Source organism: Myotis brandtii, unplaced genomic scaffold (assembly GCF_000412655.1).
Source record: "Myotis brandtii unplaced genomic scaffold, ASM41265v1 scaffold48, whole genome shotgun sequence".
NCBI classification, from domain to species: domain Eukaryota; kingdom Metazoa; phylum Chordata; class Mammalia; order Chiroptera; family Vespertilionidae; genus Myotis; species Myotis brandtii.
Window position 1 is genome coordinate 6,305,357 of NW_005368341.1, and position 26,815 is coordinate 6,332,171.

At 38.3% G+C, this 26,815-nt stretch overlaps 1 protein-coding gene across 5 annotated transcripts in view; it reads left to right on the top strand.

The window, feature by feature from the left end:
• SAMD9 (sterile alpha motif domain containing 9) overlaps positions 1 to 23,791 on the top strand; it is a 34,167-nt gene extending 10,376 nt beyond the window's left edge. For 2 of the 5 annotated variants that reach the window (XM_005876086.2, XM_014547645.1), the window contains 3 exons: positions 6,713 to 6,803; positions 11,048 to 11,138; positions 17,930 to 23,791. In XM_005876086.2, the coding sequence (XP_005876148.1) occupies positions 17,938 to 22,692 (4,755 nt within the window). In that variant the 5' untranslated portion in view covers positions 6,713 to 6,803; positions 11,048 to 11,138; positions 17,930 to 17,937 and the 3' untranslated portion in view covers positions 22,693 to 23,791. The remainder of the gene's footprint in view (positions 1 to 6,712; positions 6,804 to 11,047; positions 11,139 to 17,929) is intronic. The other 3 variants (XM_014547648.1, XM_014547647.1, XM_014547646.1) reach the window with 3 other exon arrangements.
• Positions 23,792 to 26,815: the final 3,024 nt, after the last annotated feature.

The following is a 26,815-nucleotide window of genomic DNA, read 5'->3' on the forward strand; positions in this document are numbered from 1 at the left end:
TCTCTCTCTCTCTCACACACACACACACACACACACACACACACACACACACACACACACACAGAGTGTCTCTGGGCATGCAGTGGCTGATAAGCAGGAAACCCTTCATGTGCTGCTTCTTGTAGAATGCTGGAGTATTCTGGATAAGATAAGATACTGCCTCAGATGTGAACACAGTAAGTCTGTAGAGCATGATAAGACCACCTCCAGAGGAGAGTCCATTTGCCCAGAGTAACAAGAGCATTTAACACAGCAGAGGCCCCTGGAAGTCTGGCTCATAAGGACCTAGGATAGAAAATCCTGTATGAGAAACATGCTCCTTCAGGGACTGTAAATGAGACAGCAAAAACTAATAAGAGGTGCTAGAAAACCGGGGCTCAGGTTGCTGTAATGAGCCAGTGGATGAAGAACATGTCTACCAACTTTTCTTTTTAAAAAATGAAAACTCCTTTCTCACTCATTATGACCATCTGACTTGGAAGCTGGATTTGGTTCTGATCTAATGATAAAAATGAAAAAATTTAAAAACCATAATGAAATATCACCTCACACCTGTTAGACTGGCTATTATACAAAAGGCAAGAAATAACAAGTGTTGGTGAAAATATAGAGAAAAGAGAGCTCTTAGGCCCTGTTGGTGGGAATGTAAATTGGTACAGCCACCAATAAAAAACATTAAGGAGGTTTCTCAAAAATAGAAAGAATTACCATATGACCCAGCGATTCCACTTCTGGGTATTTATCCAAAGAAAACAAAAACACTGTCTCAAAAAGATATCTGCACCCCTATGTTCACTGCAGCATTATTTACAGAAACAACCTAAGTGTCCACTGAGGGATGAATGGATTAAAAAAATGTGGTTGATACATACAATTCAACCATGAGAAAGAAAGAAATCCTGCCATTGGTGACAACGTGGATAGACCTTAAAAACATGCTAAGTGAAATAAGACACAAGAGGACAAATACTGTATGATATCATTTATATGTTGAATTGAAAAAAAAGACAAATTCATAGATACAGAGAATAGATTGGTGATTGCAAAGGCAGAGGATGGGGATGGGTGAAATGAGTAAAGGTAGAAAAAAGGAAATTTCCCAAGTCCTTTGTTTTATAGGCAATGCTAATTCATGGGTTTACAAAAATACAGTTCAAGCATTCCACTACTCTAAAAATCTTAATTTCTTCATTCAACAAATATTTACTGAGCACTTACTCTATGTCAGGCACTAGGGGATTCACCACTGAACAAAAGGCAAAAATGTCTTCTCTCCTGGGTGTTATATTCAGAGAATGAGACAGAGACAGAGAATGAGAAGATCATTAAGTAAAACATAGTATGTAAATTCTTTTTTAAAAAAATGAAGCAAGGAAGGGTGAGGGAAAGCACTAGAGGAAGGACTGAAATTTCAAAAGGGTAGCTAAGAAAGGCCGCACTGAATTTGAATAAAGGGCTCAAGTGAGAGTGTGAGCTATGTATCTAGAGCAGCGGTTCTCAACCTGTGGGTCGCGACCCTTTTGGCAGGTGAACGACCCTTTCACAGGGGTCGCCTAAGACCATCCTGCATATCAGATATTTGCATTACGATTCATAACAGTAGCAACATTACAGTTATGAAGTAGCAATGAAAATAATTTTATGGTTGGGTCACAACATGAGGAACTGTATTTAAAGGGCCAGAAGGTTGAGAACCACTGGTCTAGAGAAAGAGCATTCCTAGCAGTAGGAATAGCTACTTCATAGACCTGATGCAGCAGCATGCCTGACATGTTTGGGGAGCAGCAAGACAACCTGAATGGCTGGAGTGGAGTGAGCAGGGTGAGTGGAGGTGAGGAGGGTTTAAAAAAGCGGAATGAGCATGTCATGTAGGAGTTTACCTAAGGACTTTGGCTTTGACTCCGAGTGAGATGAGAAATCATTGGAGGGTCTTGATCAGAGTTATATGATTACACTTAAATTTAAACAGGATCATGTTGGCTGCTGTATTGAAAACAGAGTCAATAAGAGGTTGTGAGGACATGACAAGGGGTGAGGAAAGTGAGAAAGTAATAGTATCAATGATTAAAGGTCTTGGTGTTAAAGAAATATAGAGTTTGAGCACTAAACATAGTGAATCTTGGGGGCAGGAGATGATGGTGAAATGTTTGCATCTGAGATGATGGAAGGCTTGTAGCTATTGGTGATTCTATTAGTTTCCTAGGGCCGCTGTAACTAAGTACCACAAACTGAGGGCACAAGCCAGTTCCTGAAGGGAGTCAGCTCTTCAAGGAGCTTCATGTGTTCAAAAACTGAAGATGTGTATTGAGTATAAATAGCCACAAAAAGATTCAACTTGTTCTTACAGTCTTAGAAACATGAAAAATATCATTCAAAGTGAGTCATGGTATATGATACACGGGTTCATCCAGAAAGAAAAATCAGTAACAGCTAGAGAGTTAACAGTAAATATCCATGTGGTCTGCTTTTATTTAAAAGGTATCTCAATTGTCTGCAAAGGAGCAAGATCTGCCTGGTAGGATACAATATCTATATGTTATCCCCATGACGTCACTTTATCCTTGTTATTTCAACCAACTATATTAAGTTTCTAACTGCTCACGCAATGTGTGTAAAGCAGATTTGTTTTGCTGGCTCATCTTGGCAGTTCTGAAAATATGCTCATTACAGATATTGCAAAAACATAAACATTTGCCAATGGGTGCCACATCTGACCACTCATAAGAGGGTGAGAACATACGTGATATTATAGCATCAGGCCAGGTATTATGGGTACCAATGATACTAAATCACCTGTTACTCAAAGATGGAGATGGGAGTAAAATCGTGGTGCCTGGCAGCCTCAGACTCATGACACTGATATGCTGAATACCATTATTTCTTTATTCCTACACTAGCAGGAGAGATGACATGAGTTCCTTATTTCATTTTGACTTATACAGTGGCTGACACACAGACTTACCATATCTTAAAGAGTACTGCTTCTGGTACAAGTTTTGACAAAGCCTTGACTGTTGTTTATAAAATTAAATACAAACCTATTTGTTCAAGCAATTCCATGTCAAGGTTTTTACCAAAGAGAAATGAAGACACATGTCCACAAAAATACTTGGGCAAAAATAGTTATAGCAGCTTTATTCATGACTACCAAAAACTGAAATAACTGGGATGGGATATCTATTTAAAGGAAACTAGATAAATAAATTGTGTTATATTGACAAAAGAGAATACATCTATACATCTATAATAATAAAAGCGTAATATGCTAATTAGACAGGACGTCCTTCCTGCAGCGGGGGCCCAAGGCCGCGGTGGTGGGGGCTGAACCCCTTGCGTGAATTTCATTCATCGGGCCTCAAGTTTGACAATAAGAAAAGAACAAACTACTGATACATGCAACACTAGGGCCAATCTCAATTACATTATGTTGAATAAAAGAATCCAGTCACAGAGGAGTATATAGTATACTAGAGGCCTGGTGCACAAAAATTTGTGCACTGGTGGGGGGGGGGTCCCTCAGCTTGTCCTGTGTCCTCTCGCAGTCTGGGATCCCTTGGGGGATGGCCACCTGCTGGTTTAGGCCCACACCCTGGGGAATTGGGCCTAAGCTGGCAGTCAGACATTACTCTGGCAGCCCGGTAGCCCTCGGGGGATGTCCACTTGCCAGTGGGGAGCAGGCCTAAGCTGCAGTCAGACATCCTTAGCACCGCTGAGGAGGCGGGAGAGGCTCCTACCACCACCGCTGTACTGGCAACCATCAGCCTGGCTTGTGGCTGAGCAGAGCTACCCCTGTGGGAGCACACTGACAACCAGGGGGCAGCTCCTGCATTGAGCATCTGCCCCCTGGTGGTCAGTGTGTGTCATAGTGACCAGTCATTCCCAGTCTTTCTGCTGTTAGGGTCAGTTTGTATATTACCCTTTTATTATATAGGATAGAGACCTGGTGCATGGGTGGGGCCAGCTGATTTGCCCTGAAGGGTGTCCTGGATCAGGGTGAGGGTCCCGCTGGGGTGCCTGGCCAGCCTGGGTGAGGGGCTGAGGGCCATTTTCAGACTGGCCACACCCTCTTCAGGGTGGGGGTCCCCACTGGGGTGCCTGGCCAGCCTGGGTGAGAGGCTGATGGCTGTTTGAGGCTGGTCAAGCCCCCCTCAGTGGGGACCCTCACGCCAAGGAGGTTTGGCCAGCCTGGTTGAGGGGCTGATGGCTGTTTTCAGGCTGGCCACACCCCCTTTAGGGTGGGGGGGGGTCCCCATTCGGGTGCCTGGCCAGTCTGGGTGAGGGTCTGAGGGCCATTTTCAGGCTGGCCAAGCCCCCCAGTGACAGAAGCTCCCAGCCTCTCCTTTTTTTGTTTCTTTTTTATTCTGGGATTTATTTACCTTCTATAATTGAAACTTTGTTGCTTTGTGTGGAGCTCAGAGCCGGCTGTGGCAGCTGGCAAGCTTGGCTTCCTCCATCATTGGGGCAACCAAGCCTCCTGCTTGCTCCAGCTCCGTGGCTGTCGGTCGCCATCTTGGTTGGGTTAATTTGCATATAGTCACTCAGATTGGCTGGTGGGCGTGGCTTAAGGTATAGTGAAGGTATGGTCAAATTGCATGCTTTTCTTTTATTAGTGTAGATTATTCCACGTGTATGAACACCTGGAGCATGTACAACTAATCTCTGGTGGAAAAAAAATCAGAAGAGTGGCTTCCTCTGGAGGACATTAGGAGTGACTGGGGAGGGACATGCCATACAGAAATGTTTTATATCTAGATTGGGGTGTGGGGTATTCCAGATTGTCAAACTACTTGTGCCCATTAGTTAGGGTTCTCCAGAGAAACAGAACCAAGAGGATATAAATAAACATGGACATATGTGTGTGTGTACATATACATGTATCTATATATGCTTATATAAATATCCTATATAATAAAAGGCTAATATGCACATAGACCGAACAACCAAACAATTGGTAGTTATGATGTGCACTGACCACCAGGGGGCGTGTAGGTGTTGGCGGAGGGATGGTGGAGCAGGTGAGCGGGGGCGCCTGACCAAGGCGGGGCGCTGGTCACTGTTATTGTGGCAAGCCTCTGGTGGTTCCTGAAAATTCTTTGCTCTCATGTGCCATGGTCCCGCCTGGTGCACGCACCTGCTGCCAGCGCTGTCCCCGCTCGCACTCGCAGCCGGCTCTGGAGCTGCCACTTGTACCCGCTGCCAGTGCCTGGCGCCGGTTCTGATCACTCGGTGCCATCAGCGAGTGCAAGCAGCAACTGCCAGCCCTGATTGCCCCTAAAGACTTCTCCACCACCCCCTGCTCCTGAGGGGCAATCAGGACAGCAGCTGCTGCTCGCACTCACTGATGGCACCAGCCCCAATCGCTCTGTGCCATCAGCTGGTGCAAGCGGCGCTGTCAGTGCACGGGAGTGGCAGTAGCGGGAGTGCGACTGCCAGCAGACAGGGGACCAGGGGCTGCAGTGGGAGGGGCCAGGCAGGGTGGTGGAGGATGGGCCAAGACCTGCCTGCCCCTGTGCCTACCACAGCCTCGCGGCCCACAGTTCCTTTCAAGGTGCACTAATTCATGCACTGGGCCCCTAGAATAAATATAATCTCTGTGCCTCACTTTCTTCAGCTGTAAAATGGAGATAAAATAGCAACTACCTCAGAGGATTTTTAAAAAGAGTAAGGTAACACTGCATGGGACATAGTAAGTGCCCAATAAATGTTTAAAATCCATATAAAAACCTATGTGAATCAACAGTGGGATGTGGAAACCAAAAGCTAATTGAGTATACACAATAAGTATTAGTACCTGCTGTTAATTTTTTAAATGTTCATTGTTTTTGTGGCTCTTAGGCAGTTCTTTACCCTGAGACTGACCTTAAAAGGATAAATTCCTGCAAAGTGGCCATGGGGGTGGGGGACCCTGACCCTGGTCTGCTTGCAGAACTAATTCAGAGGCCCTTAGCATTTATAGAGGGCTCAAAAGTCTCTGAAAGCCATTCCTTTACACTTTAGGAAAACGTATGGATGGTTAGCCCTCTCTGGAAGGCCAGGGAAAGATCAACCTATGCTGTTTCCTACCAGAAGCTTCACAAGGCTCCTAACAACAATGGAAACCAGTATTCCCAGAGGATCCACTCAGACTGTCCCAGAGTTTATCTATAGCCAAGATAACAGCAGGGCTCTCAGTCCTCAGAACTCTCAAGCAAAGAACAGATTTGAAACCTTTGGGTTTTAATCAAAAAGACCAGAAGGTGGCAGAGTAATAATAGTAAAAAAAAATTTAAAAAAAGCATTTTACAGAGCAAAATAAACTTAACTCTAGGACAGCCATGGGCAAACTACGGCCCATGGCCGGATCCGCCCATTTGAAATGAATAAAACTAAAAAAAAAAAAAAAAAAAAGACCATACCCTTTTATGTAATGATGTTTACTTTGAATTTATATTAGTTCACACAAACACTCCATCCATGCTTTTGTTCCGGCCCTTAAGAACCCATTGTGGCCTTCAAGTCAGAAAGTTTGCCCACCCCAGCTCTAGGAAAATGAAACTGAAAAGCAGCAGATGACTGGCTTCCTTTCCCATATCTGCCAGTTTCGACACACCCATTTCTGAGACACACCCTGTTGTTTCTGAGCCAGTTAGAGCTCAGACTGAGGTAAAAGCAGAGTATAAATAAACGTTCATGAAAACTCTAAGGAAGAAAATGTCTTTTTCTGACATTGTAGGAGGAAGAAACCACAGACATTACATGTTTTCTGCACTGAAATCCATGGTTTTCATCCCATTTATGTAGAAGAAATTTGCAAGGCAATCTGGGTAAGTACAATATCTATTATCAATATCATTATTACTATCCATAGAAGCATTTTATTAAATAGGAAGAAATCTACTTTTCAATTAGAATATTGTAATATACCCCAAAATAAAAAATAATATTTAAGCCTAGACATTCTAAACTTCATTTCTGTGACAGGAGTTGGCTTTATATTAGTTGAAAAATGAGTCATAACATTCCATAAAAGGTGCAGTTGTTAACTAAAGGCACTTTTATTGATGAAATTCTCCAAGGCATTAGCATCTTCAGAAAGAACATTTAATGAAAATTTAAAGATATGCTTTACATTAATCAAAGATACTTTCTACCATCCACTCTAAGAAGTAGGCAGCTGCCAGAAAATAAAACTCCAGGATAGATTCTCAGATATTTAGTGTCAGATGACAGATTCAGAGAGACAGAACAGAGACTGCTACAGGAAGTCCTTGAAGTTATGGCAGCTATACATTCCTGCTAAATGTCCTAGGTTCTTATGTCTGATTTCCTCCAAAGCAAGGAACAAGGGGCTGTGGGGTTACATTTCTAAATCAAGGCCTAAAATTCAACTCTCTTTAGAAAAGCTGACAAACCCTACAGTTAACAAATAAATGTATGTGGGTTTAATCATGTAACAAATTGTTCCCTTTTTTATAGTGGTTGCTGAGAAGCTCAGAACCAAAATTTTAGGCCACTTCTAGTAAAGTATATAGAACTGAAAAGTTATTTTAGACACTAACTTTACTCCATGGCTTCATTTTTTTCCACCTTCTATCTTCCCTAACTAGTCTTCCCCCTGATTTTTTAAAAATTGATTTCAGAGAGGAAGGGAGAGGGAGAGAGAGAGAGAAACATCAATGATGAGAGAGAATCATTGATTGGCTGCCTCCTGCACGCCTCCTACTGGGGATCAAGCCTGCAACACAGGCATGTGCCTTTGACTTTGACTGGAATCAAACCCGGGACCCTTAGTCCATAGGCTTTATCCACTGAGCCAAACCAGCTAGGACTCCCCTCCGCCCCACCCGCCCCCAGCCACCGATTTCTCTACCCCAGGGTTTTCACATATGTGTGATCCTGTATAAGTTTCTGAAATATCTAAAAAAAATTTTGGAACAAGAGAGGATATAAAGGAATCATTAATATGTGAAACACCTCTGAAAAGTAGTGTAAATGTGGAAAACATAGAAGTTAGCAATCATTCTTCTAGTGCAGCAATTTTCAACCTTTTTCATCTCATGGCACACATGAACTAATTATTAATATTCTGTGGCACACCAACATATATATTTTTTGCCACTCTGACAAAAAATAGGTATAATTTTGATTCCAGACAGCTATTGTTGTGTTGGCTATTGTCATTTTTTTATTTGACAATCTAAGGGAAAAGAGGTTAGTGCCCCTGACTAAATAGTCAGGTATTGCATGTTTGAAATTTCTTGGGACACACCGGTTGAAAATCACTGCTCTAGTTAATATCCTCCCAACATCTTCAACAATTTATTTAAAGTACATTATTGAAAGACCCTCATAAAGGCTTTAGAGGAAGCAGTGTGAAACTTCAAGCTGTTTAATCATGACTTAAAAATCATAGACATAGACAACAGAATGGTGGTCACCAGAGGAGGTAGTAAAAGGATAAAAGGGGTCAAATATATAATGACAGAAGGAGATTTGACTTTGGGTTGTGGACTTTGGGTGGTGAGCACACAATACAATATACAGATGATGTGTTACAGAACTGCGTCCTTGAAACTTATATGTTATTAACCAATGTCATCCCAATAAATTTTATTTTTTTTAAATAAAAAAGATCCATAATCTGGTAGAGAAAATAGTCAAAAGCCATTCCTTTTTTATTTGCTCACATTCCCAACCTAACATTCAGTCCTGGCACCCCATTCACCTGGCTTTGTGTTTCATGTGTACATGGTATGCAGCTCATGCATGAATAAAATAATCCATCTAATTCAACACTCAGTCTCATAATCTGATTTTTGAGGTATCACATAGGAGATAAGGGCTGAGTTTATAAAACTGTTACTGGAAATCAGGGAGACTCCTGGAGAAGTACAGTGAGGCCTTGACTTATGAGTGTCCCGACTAACGAGTTTTTTGAGATACCAGCTGTCTCTCCGCCGATTTTTTGCATTGAGTTGATAGAGTAATTTGAGTTAACCAGCTCCTTAATGAGCTCCTTAACAAGCTTGGTCTTGGAACGAATTAAACTCGTAAGTCAAGGCCCCACTATATACTGATAGGATGGGGCAGGAGATGGGGCAGGAGAACTCCAGGTATGAGGATTTAGGAGCCTGAACACAGCTGGCAAGGGTGCCCCCTGCTTTAGGTATGACAATAGTGTGGATACAACAGAAGTGAGCTGTACACTGATTTACAGGGTGGGGTAGATGAGATTTAGATGGACATAGGAAAATGACTCACATAGCAGAGTTCCTAGAGGACAGTAGGATCAGATTTTAGACAACTATAAAACCACTATGAGTCAACAGTGGCATGTAAAACGAAAAGCTGATCCCGTGATTAAGGCTGCAATAAATCTCTAGTGTAACTTTCAGACCTCATGTGCCCAGAGTTGAGTTAATCATTATCCATGATTGGTAACATACCATTATCTTTTTCTATGCAAGTATCTTTTTTATTTTATTCATCTGTTTATTTTACCATGCATTTTGGAGGCGTCATTGACTTTTCATATGATGTATAATTTCTATGAAATGAACAGATCTTAAGGGTACAGCTCTATGAAATTTTTGTGTATTCATCAGTGTAACCACTAACCAAACCAAGATATAAAATTATCAATCTTAAAAAAATAAACAACAAAGGTTATCGAGAAGCAAATTAGTTTATTTGGGAATAGCAGAAGAATTGCAATTTTGGACTTGCAAACTATGGTGGACCATAGCTAAGTACAAAATAACAAAAGGGAGGTCAGTTTGGGAGGGGATTTTTGGAGGATATTGAGGAGGGTTGTTTTAACAGGAGCGAATCAGTGAGGGTTGGAGGGAGTGTACACGGTTGTGGCAGTTTCTTATTGGCAAAGAGTGAAAAGCAGTTGCTGTTACTGAAACAAGCAGGGAAGAGGAGAGCTCTCCCTCCATGGCTTTCCAGCTCCATGTTGAATAAGGTTTCCTTTATTCATTTCACAAAGTATTTTTTGTGCCACTCCCCAGAAAATATTGCCCTGCCAGAAGATACCCACTGAATTCTACTATAATAGATTAATTTGCCTGTTCTAGAACTTCATAGAAATGGTACCTTACATTATGTTTTCTATCATTACTGGCACATTTAACTTTATTAAAACTTCCAAATAGTTTCCCAAAGTGGCTAAAACAATTTATATTTCCACCAGAAATGTATGAGCATTCCACTGACTCTACCTCACCACCACTACTTGGTATTGTCAGGCATTATTTTTAGCCATTATGCTAGGTATACAGTAATATCTCATTGTAGTTTTACTTTGCATTTCCATGATGGTTAAAGATTCTGGGGCAGTTTGAGATTCCAATTCATCACATCCACCCATGTGACCATGAAAAGCCCCACTGGTTTCTCTTCCTCCCAACAGGCCAGGTCTAGTCCTCAACCTCAGCCTAGAATGAGCAAATGCCCCAAAGCTTACGTAAGAAGGGATCTTCCATGCCCATCAACAGATGAGTGGATTAAAAAACTGTGGTACATCTACACAATGGAATTCTACGGTGCGGTAAAAAAGAAGGAACTCTTGCCTTTTGCAACAGCATGGATGGAACTGGAGAGCATTATGCTAAGTGAAATAAGCCAGTCAGAGAAAGATAAATACCTCATGATTTCACTCATTTGTGGAATATAGAGAACAACATAGACTGATGAACAGGGACAGATCCAAAGACAGAGAAACAGCGATCAGACTATTAATCCCCAGAGGGAAAGTAGGGGAGGGAGGGGGCAAGGGGAAGAGATCAACCAAAGGACTTGTATGCATGCATATAAGCCAAACCAATGGACATGGACAACAGGGGGATGAGAGCATGAGGGGCGGGGGGAGGTTCAGGATTTAATGGGGGAGATGAGGACACATTTGTAATACCTTAACTAATAAAGAATTAAAAAAAAAAGAAGAAGAAGGGATCTTCCCTCTCTGGAATTCTGATTCAACTAGTCCTTGTCATGAAGTCCATCTACAACTCTGTAATAACTTCAAAAATATGTTTTGTCATTTATCTGACTTCTTTTTTCCTAGTTGTTATAGTGGGAGTGCTGGTGTCCCGCTGGAATCTACTACATCACACTGGGAAGTGGGACTCCTTCCATTTCTTCTTCAGTCAGTTTTGGTAAATATATTTTTCAAGAAATTTGTTCAGTTCACTTCATTCTTCAAATTTACAGCATCTGATATTTGTGCCATCTCATTTTTTCTTGATCACTCTTTCCACAGGTGTGTCAATTTTATTACTCTTTATCAAGAACAATTTTTGGGCTTCCTTGATTCTCTCTGTTGTAACTCTGTTTCCATTTTATAAATTTCTGCTCTTATCTTTATTTTTTCCTTGCTTTCATTTAGTTCTGCTTTATTCTGTTGTTCTTTGAACTTATTAAATTGACAATTAGCGTATGCTTTTTTCTAGTTTTATAAAAGCATTTAGACCGCTTTATTCTGTTGTTCTTCTTTGAACTTATTAAATTGACATTTAGTGTATGCTTTTTTCTAGTTTTATAAAAGCATTTAGACTATAAATATCCTCTCCAAGTATTATTGACACTGTATCTTAAAATTTTTTAATGCAGCACTTTAAAATAAAAATTGTATATATTTAAGGTATAAAACATAATGATTTTATGTACATACTAGAATTGCAATGCAAAAAATTCATGCAAGAGTAGGCCATTTATCAGCCACAATCTGTCTTTGTTCTGTGCTGACATCCTTTGAGAAATAACTCATTTCACTGTTCCTCAGTAGTGTTCCAGGATGTCTGGAAGGATGTCCAGTCTAATTAGCATATTATACTTTTATTATTATAGATGTATAGTGACATGATTACTATAGTCAGGCTAATTAACATATTATCTCCTCACACAGATATCATTCATTTTTGTGATGAGTGTACCTGAAATTTACTCTCTTAGCATATTTCCAGCATTCAAAAGAGTACTATTAAGTATATTCATCATGCTTATACATTAGCTCTCTAGACATCTCTACATAACTGCAAATTTGTAGTTTTGCCAACATCTGCCCATCCCTTTCCTCTCCAACCCCTTGTTATCCCTTTTACTATGAGTTTGACTTTTTTATTAGATTTCACATATAAATGAGAAATACAGTAACTGTCTTTCTCTTTCTGGCTTATTTCACTTAGTATAATATCCTCAAGTTTCATCCACGTTGTCACCAATGGCAGGATTTCCTTCTTTCTGGAGGCCGAAAATATTCCATTGTGTGTATATGGTGAACCTATTCTTTATCTATTGGTCTTTCGACAGGCACTCAGGTTGTCTTTTTATCTTGGCTGTTGTGAAAATGCTACAATAAACATGTGAGTGCAGATAATCTCTTTTAGATAATGATTTCATTTCCTTCTGATATATACCCAGAAGTGGAATAGTTGAATCATATATAGTGTGTGTGAAGATTTTCTGTGGCAATATGTATATGCATTCCCTAAGGCAGTGATGGTGAACCTATGACACGCGTGTCAGAGGTGACACGCGAACTCATTTTTTTGGTTGATTTTTCTTTGCTAAATGGCATTTAAATATATAAAATAAATATCAAAAATATAAGTCTTTGTTTTACTATGGTTGCAAATATCAAAAAATGTCTATATGTGACAGGGCACCAGAGTTAAGTTAGGGTTTTTCAAAATGCTGACACGCCTTGCTCAAAAGGTTCGCCATCACTGCTCTATCCACTGAACCAAACCGGCTAGGGCAATAAAAACATATTTTAAAAATCCAGTTTTCTTTGAAGTTCTGGGACTATACAAATGATCTATTTAATATTGAGTGAGCTGTAGAAGTTTGTGTTTTTGAGGAATTGGTCCATTTCATTTGAGTTGTCAAATTGTTCATAGTACTCCATTATTGCCCTTTTGATATCTGAAAGTTTTAAAATGATATCCACTGTTTCATTTCTGATACTGGTAAATGTGTCTTCTCTTTTTATTCTTTTTCAGTCTTGCTAGAGATTTGTCAATTTTATGATCTTTTCAAGTAAGCAGATCTTTACATCACTGACTTTCTCCATTATATTTCTGTTTTCAATTTATTTTTATTCTTTATTATTTCCTTTCTTCTATTTGCCTATATTTTATTTTGCTCTTCTTTTTCAAAGTTGTCTAGGTTTCTGGGTTAAGAGCTTAGATCAAGCATGTCAAACTCAAAGGCTAACACGGGCCAAATAAACAAGGTTTAAATTTATGTGGGCCGCAAAAAAAAACCCAAAAAACCACAGAAGCTTCAATTTTCATACAAACAATTTTGATAGACATGCTGAATTCAAAGGGCTGAAATGAGTAATCGTTAACATAAAATAATAGAAAATTTTAATAAAAATTAATATTTTTTCTTGAACATTAACTTACCAGACACTGAAAAACTGCACAAATTAATAAGCGTAACACAAATAAATCTATGTTTCTTGTTCTCCGAAAGTGAAATATGTCCTATTGCGCACACCAAATAAGTCAGTACAAGACTAATGACGTGGCAATTGGCTGCTAAAATATTCGCTACCAGTATTAGTGGAGAGAAATGGTGCACCTATGTGTAAGGCGCATAAGGGAAATGAATGCAACACGATTATAGTAATCAGTCATTAGCGAGCATTGTAGTTCATTATTAATAATTATGTATAACAGGATATTGTAAAAATTAAGTTATGAAATTTTTATTAAAACGTTTCTTACATACCATTATATTGACTGTGCCACAAAAATATTCGTGTGGGCCACATGTGGCCTGTGGGCCATGAGTTTGACATGCTTGGCTTAGATTGTTTTGAGACTTTTCTTCTTTCTAATATATGCATTTATTGTTGTTCCTTTTAAACTGCTTTAACTGTGTCCCTCAAATTTTGATATGTTGTATATTCATTTCCATTCACTGCAATGTCTTTCTTTTACTTTTCTTTGGTCATGAATTATTTAGGAATGTATGGCTTTAGTGTTTAGTAATTTTCCTTTTCTTTCATTACCAGTTTATAAGATTCCATCATACATATTTTATATGATTTCAATTTTTTAAAATTTGTTGAACTTTGGATATGGTCTATCTTGGACACTTAAAAAGACTGATATTCTGCTGTTGTTGGATGGAGTGGTCTGTGATTTAAAACCTGTTGGTCAATGGTGTTGAATTCTTCTCCATTCTCACTAATGTCCTGTGTAGTTGTTCTATCAACTATTAAAAGATGTTGAAATATCCAACTATAATTGTGGATTTGCCTAAAACGAAAAGTTCTATCAGTTTGCTTCAAATGTTTTGCAACTTTCTTGTTTGGTGCAAACACTGTAGGATTGCTCTAGAGTCTTGTTGGATAAACCTGTTTATCAGTACATAATATTCCTCTGGGTAATATTCTTTGCTCTGGGCCTTAATATAGCTATTCCTGAGTTTATTAATTAATGTTTATATTATATATTTTGCCCATACTTTTACTTTCAACCTATGGAGTATCTTATAGACAGGATATCTTGGGTCATGTTTTTAATCCAGTATACCAATTCTGCCTTTTAATTTCTGTATTTAGGCTACTTATATTTAATGTCATTATTTATATGTTAATAATTTTGTCTACTTTTTTTATTTCTTTTTATTCTCTAATCTTCATATCTCTACCTTATTTTCCTGACTTCCTGTGTGTTATTTGAAATTCTTTCACAATTCCACCTTTATCTACAGTCTTTTTAAGTATATAACTTTGTATAGCTTTTCCTAGTGGTTGCTCTAGACATTGCATTATATATATGTACTAGAGGCCCGGTGCATGAAAATTCATGCACTGGAGGGAGGGTCCCTCAGCCTGGCCTGCCCCCTCTCACAGTCCGGGAGCCCTCAGGGGTGGGAGGTGACCCGGTGATCAGGGGAAGGCGACGCCTCATCACACCTCTGCTGCTGCCACTGCCGGCAGCGCAAGCCTCGGCCGGCCCTGGTTACCTGAGCCTTGGGCGGCCCTGGGTGGCTGGGCAGTCGCCATCCGAGGTTTGCCTGTGCCTTGGGCCGGGACTGGGGGATTCCGAAGGCAGGCATCCCAGCGGGGCTGAGGGGACTGGGCGCCGCCATCTTGTGGTGGTGGGCACTGCCATCTTTGAGGGCGGGGCAGCCAATTACCATATTCCCTCCTTATTGTCTGTGGGCATTGCCATTTCGCCATTTTTGCGAGGGTCAATTAGCATATTCCCTCTTTATTAGGTAGGATAATTTATGACAGTGTAATGGTACTATTTTACTAATCTGAGTAAAGTGAAGAAATCTTAGTTCCTATATATCCCTTTACCCTATCCACTTTTAATTATCTTAACTATTTCCACTATATACATTTAGAACCATGTCAGACAGTGCTTCAAGAAACAATTTAGAAAACCAACTAGGAGAAACTCTATCATACTTACTAATATTTTTGCTTACCATGTTCTTATTTCCTTCCTAATATTCCAAGGTTCCTTCTCTAATCATTTTCTTTCTGTTTAGATAACTTGCTTTAACCATTCCTTTAGGGTAGGCCATGTTGGTTGCATTATACATTCCCCGCAATGGTACACAAGAGTTCCTTCCAATTTCTTCACATCCCCACCATACTTGTTATTTTCAGAGTCCTTTTTTTTTTTTTAACAATTATCATAATGGTTTTGAAATGATATATTATTGTAATTTTGGTTTGCTTTTCTCTAATGATTAGTGATGTTGAACATCTTTTCATATGCAAGTCCACTGTTCATTTTTTAATTGGATTATTTGTTTGGTTGTCATTGTTGAGTTATAGTTTTTACTATATTCTGGATATTATCAAGTCAGTTACATGATTTACAAATATTTCCTCCCATTCCATAGCTTGCCTTTTCATTTTGTTAATTGTGTCCTTTGATGCACATTAAGATGTAGCCCCACAAAAGGTGCTTACTTTGAAGATTAGTATACCAAAAGCAATTTCCCTCTCCACTCATTTTTCTTTTCCCAGATAACTTAAAATTTGAACTTCTTAATCTATATAGGCTAAACTGCTGAAGGAAACTTCATTTAATTCACATTTTTTAAGAGGGCGTTAAATCTTCTAGGTTTCTCATTGTCATAGTGTTGTAAGGGAGTAAAATTCCCACCAAATTGCCTATTTTGACTATTTTGTATTACTGTAGCTGTGAGATATTTTACTTTTACTGATTTTTTTAGAGAGAGTGGAAGGGAGAGGGAGAGAGAGGAAACATCAATGTAAGAGTCATTGACTGATTGCCTCCCATACGCACACTGACCAGGGACCAAACCCACAAGCTGGGCATGTGCCCTGATAGGAAGTAAACCAGTGACCTTTCAGTACATGGGATGACACTAAACCAACTGAGCCATACCGGACAGGGCATAAGATATTATTCACTTTCTATGCATACAGAAATTACTACCCAAAAATAATAGCTTTAACCTTAGATCACACCTCCAGCATCTTTATGTCTCAAAGGGAAGGTAAATCCTAACCTTGAATTTATATCTACATTTGAAGGCAATATTCCTGTGCATTATTTCATAGAAGTGGGCCTATATAACCTATTTGCCATAATTCCCCAAGCTAATCTCCTTTGTTAATTTGATTTCGTCCATGATGGATTCATTAAAATGGCTCACATTTAGGAGCCATCATGGATTGTACTTAAAGCTATTTGGATTTTATGTTTTCTAACCAGTGCTATATTTCTGTAACCCAGATGGCAATGAATATTCCAGATACTCATCTTCCAATTTGTAGACAAAATAGTAATGCCATTTGTTACTGCCCAGAAATAAGCTATTATCAATTATTATGTGAAAAATTAATTTAATTTTTTCTCTACCCAGCAAGCTATCCCAGAAGTCATGGAACAGAAAGGCTCCCACACCAAATTAAAATGCTTAAGGCACATGGCTTATTAAATCAATTTAAATACACAACAAAAAGCAGGGAGAAGATATGGGATAACATACTTTGGATAAGTTACAAGAAAGTAGAAGGTTCTTATTATCCCAGTTATGCAAGATCATATCTTCTCTTCTCTGCTGCATCAGCATTCTCCACCGACTATATAATTTTGAGAACCAGAGTTGAGGACTGTCCAAGGGGGATCAACATATAGAAAATATAATGAGTCAATGACATGCACTTGCTCTAATCAAGTACAGAGAGATGCAGAGGGACTACAGCTATAGCTCATTAATCAGCCTCATAGCTATTCTGGATTTTATTTCTGTTTCTTGAGTAGAGGACCCCAAAGATAAAGAAGGTGTCACCCAATTAAGACCCATTTAAGACCTTAACAATACCAAGTGCTTCAATTGTGTCTTAATAATACTACTAATATCCATTTGGCCCCTCTATCTCTTCCTATGTTTAACACTCATATGTTCTATATACTTTATCTACACCTATCATAACATGTTTCACAACTACTTGCTTCTATACTTAGTTTCATATCTCCTCTTTATTTCACAAATACTTCTCTATTTAGTGTCATATATCCTCCTTTGTTTCTCTTATTTTCTATAGCAAAATTGAGTATTTTAAAATAATACCACTAACTCACATTATAGCAAACAAGCATTAATGAGGATGAAATGTCTCTATATATACTGTCTGGAAGTGCCCCCAACATACAGTTAGTGAATAAAGCAAGGTGACAAGAATTGTGTATACTATGCTGTCTTTCATTGCGGGGCGGGGGGCAGGCGGGGGGGAGAGCTTGTATTTGGTAGCATTTTTCTGGTAGGATACAGAAGAAACTGGTAACACTAATTTCCTCTCAGGAGGATAACTAGATAGCATGCACATTCTTTGAACGTTTAAAGCTGCATGAGACATACATATTACCTACTGAAAAATTGGTTGATTATTTTAAAATGTATTTATAAAATATTAATTATCTATTTTTTCTATATACAGATATCAGAATGGCCGCACAACTAAACCTGCCAGAAAATACAGATGACTGGACAAAAGATGATGTAAATCGGTGGTTAGATAGTCATAAAATTGACCAAAAACACCGGCAAATCTTGACCGCACAAGATGTGAATGGAGCAGTCCTGAAGTTTCTAACTAAAAATCATCTCATCGAAATGGGCATAACACATGGACCAGCTATCCAAATAGAAGAACTATTCAAAAAATTGCAGAAAGAATCCTCTGAAGATCCTATTCACATATGTCAGAAGAAAAAAGGCAGTAAAAAGGTGCCTAAAACACAAACTTTGATGCAAGAAGAAAATGAGGAAACTTCAAAGCAAAAACAAAAGGGTAAAGAGAAATCAGATATGGCTAATGCCTCTACAATGAGTACAGTTTCTAAGTCACTAAAAAGTGAGTTCATAGGAGATGAAATAGATGATACAAAGGAAAAGCAGCCATCCATAGATCTGACATGTGTATCATACCCTTTTGATGAATTCAGTGACCCATATCGTTACAAATTGGATTTTTGTCTACAGCCTGAAACAGGACCACTCAATCTCATTGATCCAATACATGAATTCAAAGAGTTCACAAATACAAAAAATGCCACAGAGGAGGATGTTAAAATGAAATTTAGCAATGAAGTTTTCCGATTTGCTTCAGCTTGTATGAATTCACGGACCAATGGCACCATTCATTTTGGAGTCAAAGACAAGCCCCACGGAAAAATTGTTGGTGTGAATGTCACCAGTGTCACCAAAGAAGCCCTCATTGACCACTTCAATCTGATGATCCACCAATATTTTGAAGACCATCAGGTCCAAAAAGCAAAGAAGTGCATTCGAGAGCCAAGGTTTGTAGAAGTTTTACTGCCAAACAGTACTCCGTCTGACAGATTTGTTATTGAAGTGGATGTCATTCCAAAATACTCTGAATGTGGACATGATTATTTCCAGATTAAAATGCAGAACTGCAACAACAAAGTATGGGAACAACGAAAACATTTCTCAGTGTTTGTGCGAGATGGGGCCAGCTCTAAAGACATCATGAAAAATAAGGTAGATTTCAAAACATTTCAATTAGGTTTAGAAGCAATGGCAGAACATAGAAAAGAAGCAGAAGAAAAATGCAGAATAAAAACAAATAATAAAAACAGTGAGGGTCCAAAGCTTATTGAATTGTTGACAGGAAATAAGGATTTGTTAGATAATTCATACTATGAATGGTACATTCTTGTAACAAACAAATGCCATCCTAATCAAATAAAACACTTAGATTTTCTAAAGGAAATAAAATGGTTTGCTGTACTGGATTTTGATCCTGAATCTGTGAGCAAGGGGGTAGTCAATGCTTACAAAGAAAGCCGAATAGTAAACCTTCACTTGCCAAGTCTATATGTAGAGGGGAAAACCACACCAAATGAGAAGATTTCTAGTCTAAATCTTTATCAGCAACCCAGCTGGATTTTCTGCAATGGCAGGTTAGACCTTGACAGTGAAAAATACAAACCCTTAGATCCAAGCTCCTGGCAAAAAGAAAAAGCATCTGAAGTCAGGAAATTGATATCATTTCTTACACATGAAGACGTAATGCCAAGAGGGAAGTTTTTGGTGGTATTTCTTTTACTCTCCTCCGTGGATGACCCAAGAGACCCCCTCATTGAGACCTTCTGTGCTTTCTACCAAGATCTCAAAGGAATAGAAAATATATTGTGTGTTTGTGTACACTCACACATATGTCAGAGATGGAAAGATCTACTTGAAGCAAGATTAACAAAACAAGATGAATTATCAAGCCAATGTATTTCTTCTTTAAGTCTTGAAGAGATCAATGGTACTATTCTTAAACTAAAATCTGTGACTAAATCTTCACAGAGATTTTTGCCATCTATTGGTTCATCTACTGTCCTTCTGGAAATGGAAGAAGGTATCATGACTGCTCTGGAAATTCTCTGTGAAAATGAATGTAAAGGTACACTCTTAGAAAACGACAAAGATAAATTCCTTGAATTCAAGGCTTTGAAAGAGGAAGACTTCTATAGAGGTGGTAAAGTATCATGGTGGAACTTCTATTTTTCTTCTGAAAACTATTCTTCACCTTTTGTCAAAAGGGATAAATATGAAAAACTTGAAAAAATGATTCACAGCTGTGCAGATTCTTCAAAGTCAACATGTTCCAAAATTATTCACCTGTATCATCATCCAGGCTGTGGTGGGACTACCTTGGCTATGCATATTCTCTGGGAACTAAGGAAGAAATTCAGATGTGCTGTGCTGAAGAACAAGACAATGGATTTTTCTGAAATTGGAAAACAAGTGACTAATTTAATTACCTATGGGACAACAAACCATCAGGAGTACGTACCTGTACTGCTTCTTGTTGATGATTTTGAAGAACAAGGTGATATCTATCTTCTGCAGGCCTCTTTTCAAACAGCTATAGCTAATAAGTACATTCGATACGAGAAACCTCTACTGATCATCCTAAATTGCGTAAGATCACAGAATCCTGAAAAATGTGCAAAGATGTCAGACAGTATTGCCCTAATACAACAACTATCTCCCAAAGAACAGAGAGCATTTGAGCTTAAATTGAAAGAAATTGAAGAGCAACATAAAAACTTTGAAGATTTTTATTCCTTCATGATCATGAAAACCAATTTTGATAAAAAGTACATAGAAAATGTGGTCAGGAATATCCTGAAAGGACAAATTATTTCCACCAAGGAGGCAAAGCTCTTTTCTTTTCTGGCTCTTCTTAATTCATATGTACCTGATACCACCATTTCACTTTCACAGTGTGAAAAGTTTTTAGGAATCACACCCAAGAAGGCTTACTGGGGAACAGAAAAACTTGAAGATAAGATGGGCACCTACTCTACAATTCTGATAAAAACAGAGGTCGTGGAATGTGGAAAATACTGTGGAGTGCGCATTATACACCCTTTGATTGCTATTCGCTCACTGGAAGAATTGAAGATAAGCTATGACTTGGACAAAAGTCAAATTATGTGGGATATGCTAACAGAAAATGTGTTCTATGATACTGGTATAGGAAGAAGCAAATTTTTCCAGGATATGCAAACACTGCTGCTCACAAGACAGCGAATTGAACATGAAGGTGAAACAGGGACTTGGTTTTCCCCATTCATTGAAGCATTACATGAAGATGAAGGGAACAAAGCAGTTGAAAAAGTATTGCTGGAAGGTATTCATCGGTTCCACCCAAATGCATTCATTTGCCAAGCCTTGGCAAGACATTTCTACATTAAAGAGAGGGACTTTACCAGTGCCCTTCATTGGGCAAATGAAGCAAAAAACATAGAACCTAACAATTCTTATATCTCAGATACACTGGGTCAAGTCTACAAAAGTAAAATAAGATGGTGGACAGAGAATAATGAAAGAAACAGAAACATTTCAGTTGCTGATCTAACTGAACTTTTGGATTTAGCAGTTCATGCCTCAGAAGCATTCAAGGAATCTCAACAGCAAAGTGAATATAAAGAGGATGAGGCAATGGAAAGGTTTAATCAGAAGTCGAAGAGGAGGTATGATACTTACAATATTGCTGGTTATCAAGGGGAGATAGAAGTTGGGCTCTATGCAATCCAGATTCTCCAGCTCATTCCTTTTTTTGACAATAAAAATGAACTATCTAAAAGAGATATGATCAATTTTATATCAGGAAATAGTGATATTCCTGGGGATCCAAACAATGAATTTAAATTAGCCCTCAAGAATTTTATTCCCTATCTAACTAAATTGCGATCTTCTTTGAAAAAGTCCTTTGATTTTTTTGATGACTATTTTGTCCTTCTAAAACCAAGAAGCAACATTAAGCAAAATGAACAGTCCAAAACTCGGAGAAAGGTGGCTGGATATTTTAAGAAATATGCAGAGATATTTGGTCCCTTTGAGGAATTACAAAACAGAGATCTTGGATCACAGCTTAGTTTGCCACTTCGAGTAGAGCTGTATCGGAGAAGCCTAGAAGTTTTAAAAGCAGACAAGTTTTCTGGGCTCTTGGAATACCTTATCAAAAGTCAAGAAATTGCTATTAACACCATGGAAGATATAGTGAAAAAATACACTTTTCTCTTTGAACAATGCGCTGTCAGAATCCAGCAAAAGGAAAAACAGAATTTCATCTTGGCCAATATCATTCTCTACTGCATTAAACCTACCTCCAAAATTGTGATGCCAACTAAAAAACTGAAAGATCAGCTTCGAGAAATCTTGCAACAAATAGGCCCGTCTTATCAATTGTCAGAACCTTATTTCTTAGCTTCCCTCTTATTCTGGCCAGAAAACCAAAAACTAGATCAAGATTCTAAACAAATGGAAAAACATGCTCGGTCACTACAAAATTCTTTCAGGGGGCAGTATAAACATATGTATCGTACGAAGCATCCAATTGCATATTTCTTTCTTGGGAAAGGTAACAATATGAACAGACTTGTCCACAAAGGGAAAATTGATCAATGCTATGAAAAAACACTTGATATTAATATCTGGTGGCAGAGTGGAAAAGTATGGAAGGACAAAAAAGTCCAAGAACTTTTGCTTCGTTTAAAGGGACGAGCTGAAAATAACTGTTTATACATAGAATATGGAATCAATGAACGAATCACAATACCCATCACACCTGCTTTCTGGGGTCAACTAAGAAGTGGTAGAAGCATAGAAAAAGTGTCCTTTTACCTGGGATTTTCCATTGGAGGCCCACTTGCTTATGATATTGAGATTATTTAAGAGCCTGATCTTCTCCCTGCAGGAATGTGGTCTCAGTACAACCTTTTTTTTTTTTTTTTTGACCCAAGACTTTAAATTTCTCTTAAGTATGTTATGAGTCCTATACAGACAGTGCTGAAAAAGAAAAAAAGTGAGAAATGTGGACAGTATCAAATATCTTCCTTGGCTTGGATAACACTGTCAAAGATAAGATAAGAACAAGATAAGGAGTTAGGGATGGAATTAGGAGAAGTGAATGTAATAAGTCAGCCCCACAGAACTCCACCACTTCCCCCAATTACCCAACCAAGGCATGGATTGAGGTAGAGTGCCTCCTTTCTTCTCAACTGGAAAAAATTTTCAGCATAGAAAAAATAGTTATAATTCCAATACATTATAATATTGGGAAGCATTTCATTAAAAAGGTGAAATCCTCTCAAGCTGAAGAGCAACATTTGTTCTTACCAAGCACATCAGCACTCAAGGATCTTTCAAAGCAGAGGAGCAACCAGTTCTCTGAAGGTCATACCCACAGAAGTCAGCAGATTTTACCAAAGCAGGCTGGAGAATTAGACTGCCTTTTCATGTAGTAGGAGGCAGTTGAGCAAAAGTGGGGCCGGGGTGAGTGAGTTATAGAACTCTATACACACACACAAACCAACCAACCAAACAAACAAACACTGGAACTCCAAAGCTAATTAATAAAAATGTCTCTTGTGAAAAAAGACTAATTTGTCTCCCATCCAGGGAATCCTAACATACTGGCAAGATTTGCACTGAATAAGCACAACCAATGAGAGGAAATCAAAATGCAATTTTCCTCCAATAAAATTATGGACATGGACAATCACCAATGGTTTCGAAAACTGATAAAAAGCTGATAAACAACTTTATAGCAGATGAATCAGACTTTCCTAAATCCTGATTAATATTAACAGAGAGAGAGCCAGACGTATGAGATTATGGAGTGCACACATCACCAAATAATTGAACCTGAATCTGGATCAATTCAGGATCTTTCTTCCAATTGAAAGAAAATACAGATGTTGGATATGCTTCAAAGTAATTCCATGTGTAAAGTATGGAGATGGTGAAAGGAAAGTAGATAAACAGTATAACTGCAACAAGATGGGACCTGAGTTAACAATTGCTGCATGATGCATATATGGGAGTTCTGTATCTCTTTTCTCTTCTTTGGACTGTGCTCTTGAAATTTTATGTTATAAACAATTTCTAAAACAAAAAAATGCAATTTGTTTTTTCCTTCACAATTCCATTCCAATTTTTAATAGTGGATTGTGTGTGTGTTTGGGGGAGGGGGGGGGAGGGCACAGTCTCTTGCTCCTGAATGAAATTTCAGCTAACTTCTCAGCTCACTCATGGTTAAAAAAAAAAAATTCTCTGGTTAAACACAGTCTCAATTTTAAAAATGAGAATGTCCAGTCACATTTTTCTCTGGGGCCACTTCCCACTTTGCCCCAGGTTTCAGCCTACTCTACACAGACTGTCTCTGATGGAGTCTTTGTGTCTTACCAGGTGATTCTGTTGAACTCAAACTAAACCAGCTTAGACAGGTGTTCTCTCTCTCTCTCTCTCTCTCTCTCTCTCTCTCTCTCTCTCTCAACTTACCTTGGGTGCACAAGAAACACTCATGAATGTTACTTCTACCACTGGTAGTTAGAGCTAATTTCCAGTCTTGGAAACAATATGCCCCATAACGTCAGGAAGACACAGGTCCGGCACTTCACAAAGACCTCTTAAAGTCTCCTCCCATACTCCCCATCCCCTGCTCTATAGGCTGGAGATGAGAGTCTCATGGTGTTTGGGAGAACTTCTGCCAAAAGAACATCTTCATAAATGCCTCTCTTCCTGAATGCCAGCAGCTGGCTAACTACAGCCTGTAGACCAAATCCAGCCTGTCTTTTAAATAAAGTTTTATTGGCACACAGCTACACTCATTTAAGTATTGGCTATGGCTGCTTTTGCATTGCAACAACTAAATTGAGTAGTTGCAACAGAAATCATATATCCCACAAACCTAAATTTTTACTAACTGGCTCTTTAGAGAAAAATTTTGCCAACTCCTGCTCTATGCTATCAACTCTCACATCTTTTTTGTACGTCAGCTGTCTAATTGGTTCTTAAACATCTATTTTGCAAATATGCATCTTAGTTTATCACCTAATTTGATATCTGGTTTCTATCATTTTAGGACCAAAGTTAAAACTTAACAACCTTTTAACACAATAATTTTTTTCACATTATAATAATCCAGGTCTAACACTGCCAAGAACAGTAGAGTAATAAATGTATGTGGGTTTTCCTTTTGCAAATAAAAATAAAACTGAATGATGCTGGATAAATTGGACAAGCTAACTGATCTATCATAATTCTTTTTACCCATTTAGCTTTATATTTTCCTTAGGTCCATGGAATTTAGTCTTGAAAAATAGAAATTTAGAAGGTAAGATTTAAATATTAATAATCTACTCTTCCTTAGGCCAGCAGTTCTCAATTGAGCAAAACCCCTCTAGAGGTCTTTCCAAGTTGCATATTCTATCTCCCAATTCAGATAGAGCCTAGAGTGAGAAGGTATGGGAATGTGGTTTAGAAAGTAATACCAATGGGAAGATCAGTTATTAAACAGATTTCTCTTTAAAAATTATTTCCTCAGTTATTTTTTATATTATTTTATATCCTTTCTGATGGTATGCCTGTTGCACAATTTAGAACGTACTAGAGAAGAGTTCATATGCATTTAAATATTTATAGATTTTTTTCACTTTATCGGCAAAAAACGCAGAGCCAGTTAAAATATGTATACTATTATTCTGTTTTTTTTCTGTATTTTTTAAATGTTTTTATTGTTTTTTTAGAGAGAGAGGAAGGGAGAGGGAGAGAGAGAGATAGAAACATCAATGAGAGAGAAGCATTGATCAGTTGCCTCCTGCACATCCCCTACTGGGGATCGAGCCCACAACATGGAGCATGTGCCCTGACAGGGAATAGAACCAGTGACCTCTTGATGCATGGGACGATGCTCAACTACTGAGCTACACTGGCTGGGCCTTTTCTGTATTTTTAAAACTTATATATGTATACATACCACTAAAATATTGTAGCCAAGCTTCCAAATTTAAGGCAGTCTTAATAGCATGATGGTCCTACATCTCCACTGAAAACTTTGCACATAAGTAAAAAAGTGCATTTTCTTTCATTAGTGGAAGAAGGGAAGTGTTCAGTTTTAAATCCAGAATCTACCCTTTAATGAGATTTCATCATCATCTCTTCCTAGTTGGAGGAAATAGAGTTTAAGCCCATATTTTAGTGTTTCGGGTAAGATGATGATTTACAAGTGTGAGTCCTGGCACGAAGCAAATGGCACATTCCGAAGGAGTCATTTGATGACAGCTTAGTAAGAGAACTATTTTTAAAAGTATAGGTAGGGTTTATACCAGAGATACAAAACTGACTGAATACTCAAAAATTAATCAACTACCAAAAAATTAATTAACTACCATATTAAGGCTAAAGTAGAAAAATCACATGATTATACCAACTGATTTAAAAAATCATGTGACAATACTCAACATCCATTTGATATAAAGTATCATAGGACACTAGGAATAAAGGAGGACTTCCTCAACTTAATAAGAAGCATCTACAAAAACAAACAAACAAACAAACAAACAACCCTATAGTTAGCAACATACCTAATGGTAAAAGACTAGGTGCTTTTCTCCTAAGATTGAGAACAAGGTAAAGATACCTGATCTTTATATTCTTATTCAACATTGTACTGGAAGTTCAAGCTAATGCAATAAAGCAAGAAAAGGAAATAACAACAAACAGAAAAGAAGAAATAAAACTTTTCATTTAAAATGACATAATTTTCTAAGCACAAAATCCAATGGTATCTACAAAAAAAAAATCCACCTAGAACTAACAAGTGAGTTCAGCAAGATTATAGAATATAAAATAAACTTACAGCCCGAAACGGTTTGGCTTAGTGAATAGAGCATTGGCCTGCGGACTGAAGTGCTCCAAGTTCGATTCCAGTCAAGGGCATGTACCTTGGTTGCGGGCACATCCCCATTAGGGGGTGTGCAGGAGGCAGCTGATCAATGTTTCTCTCTCATCGATG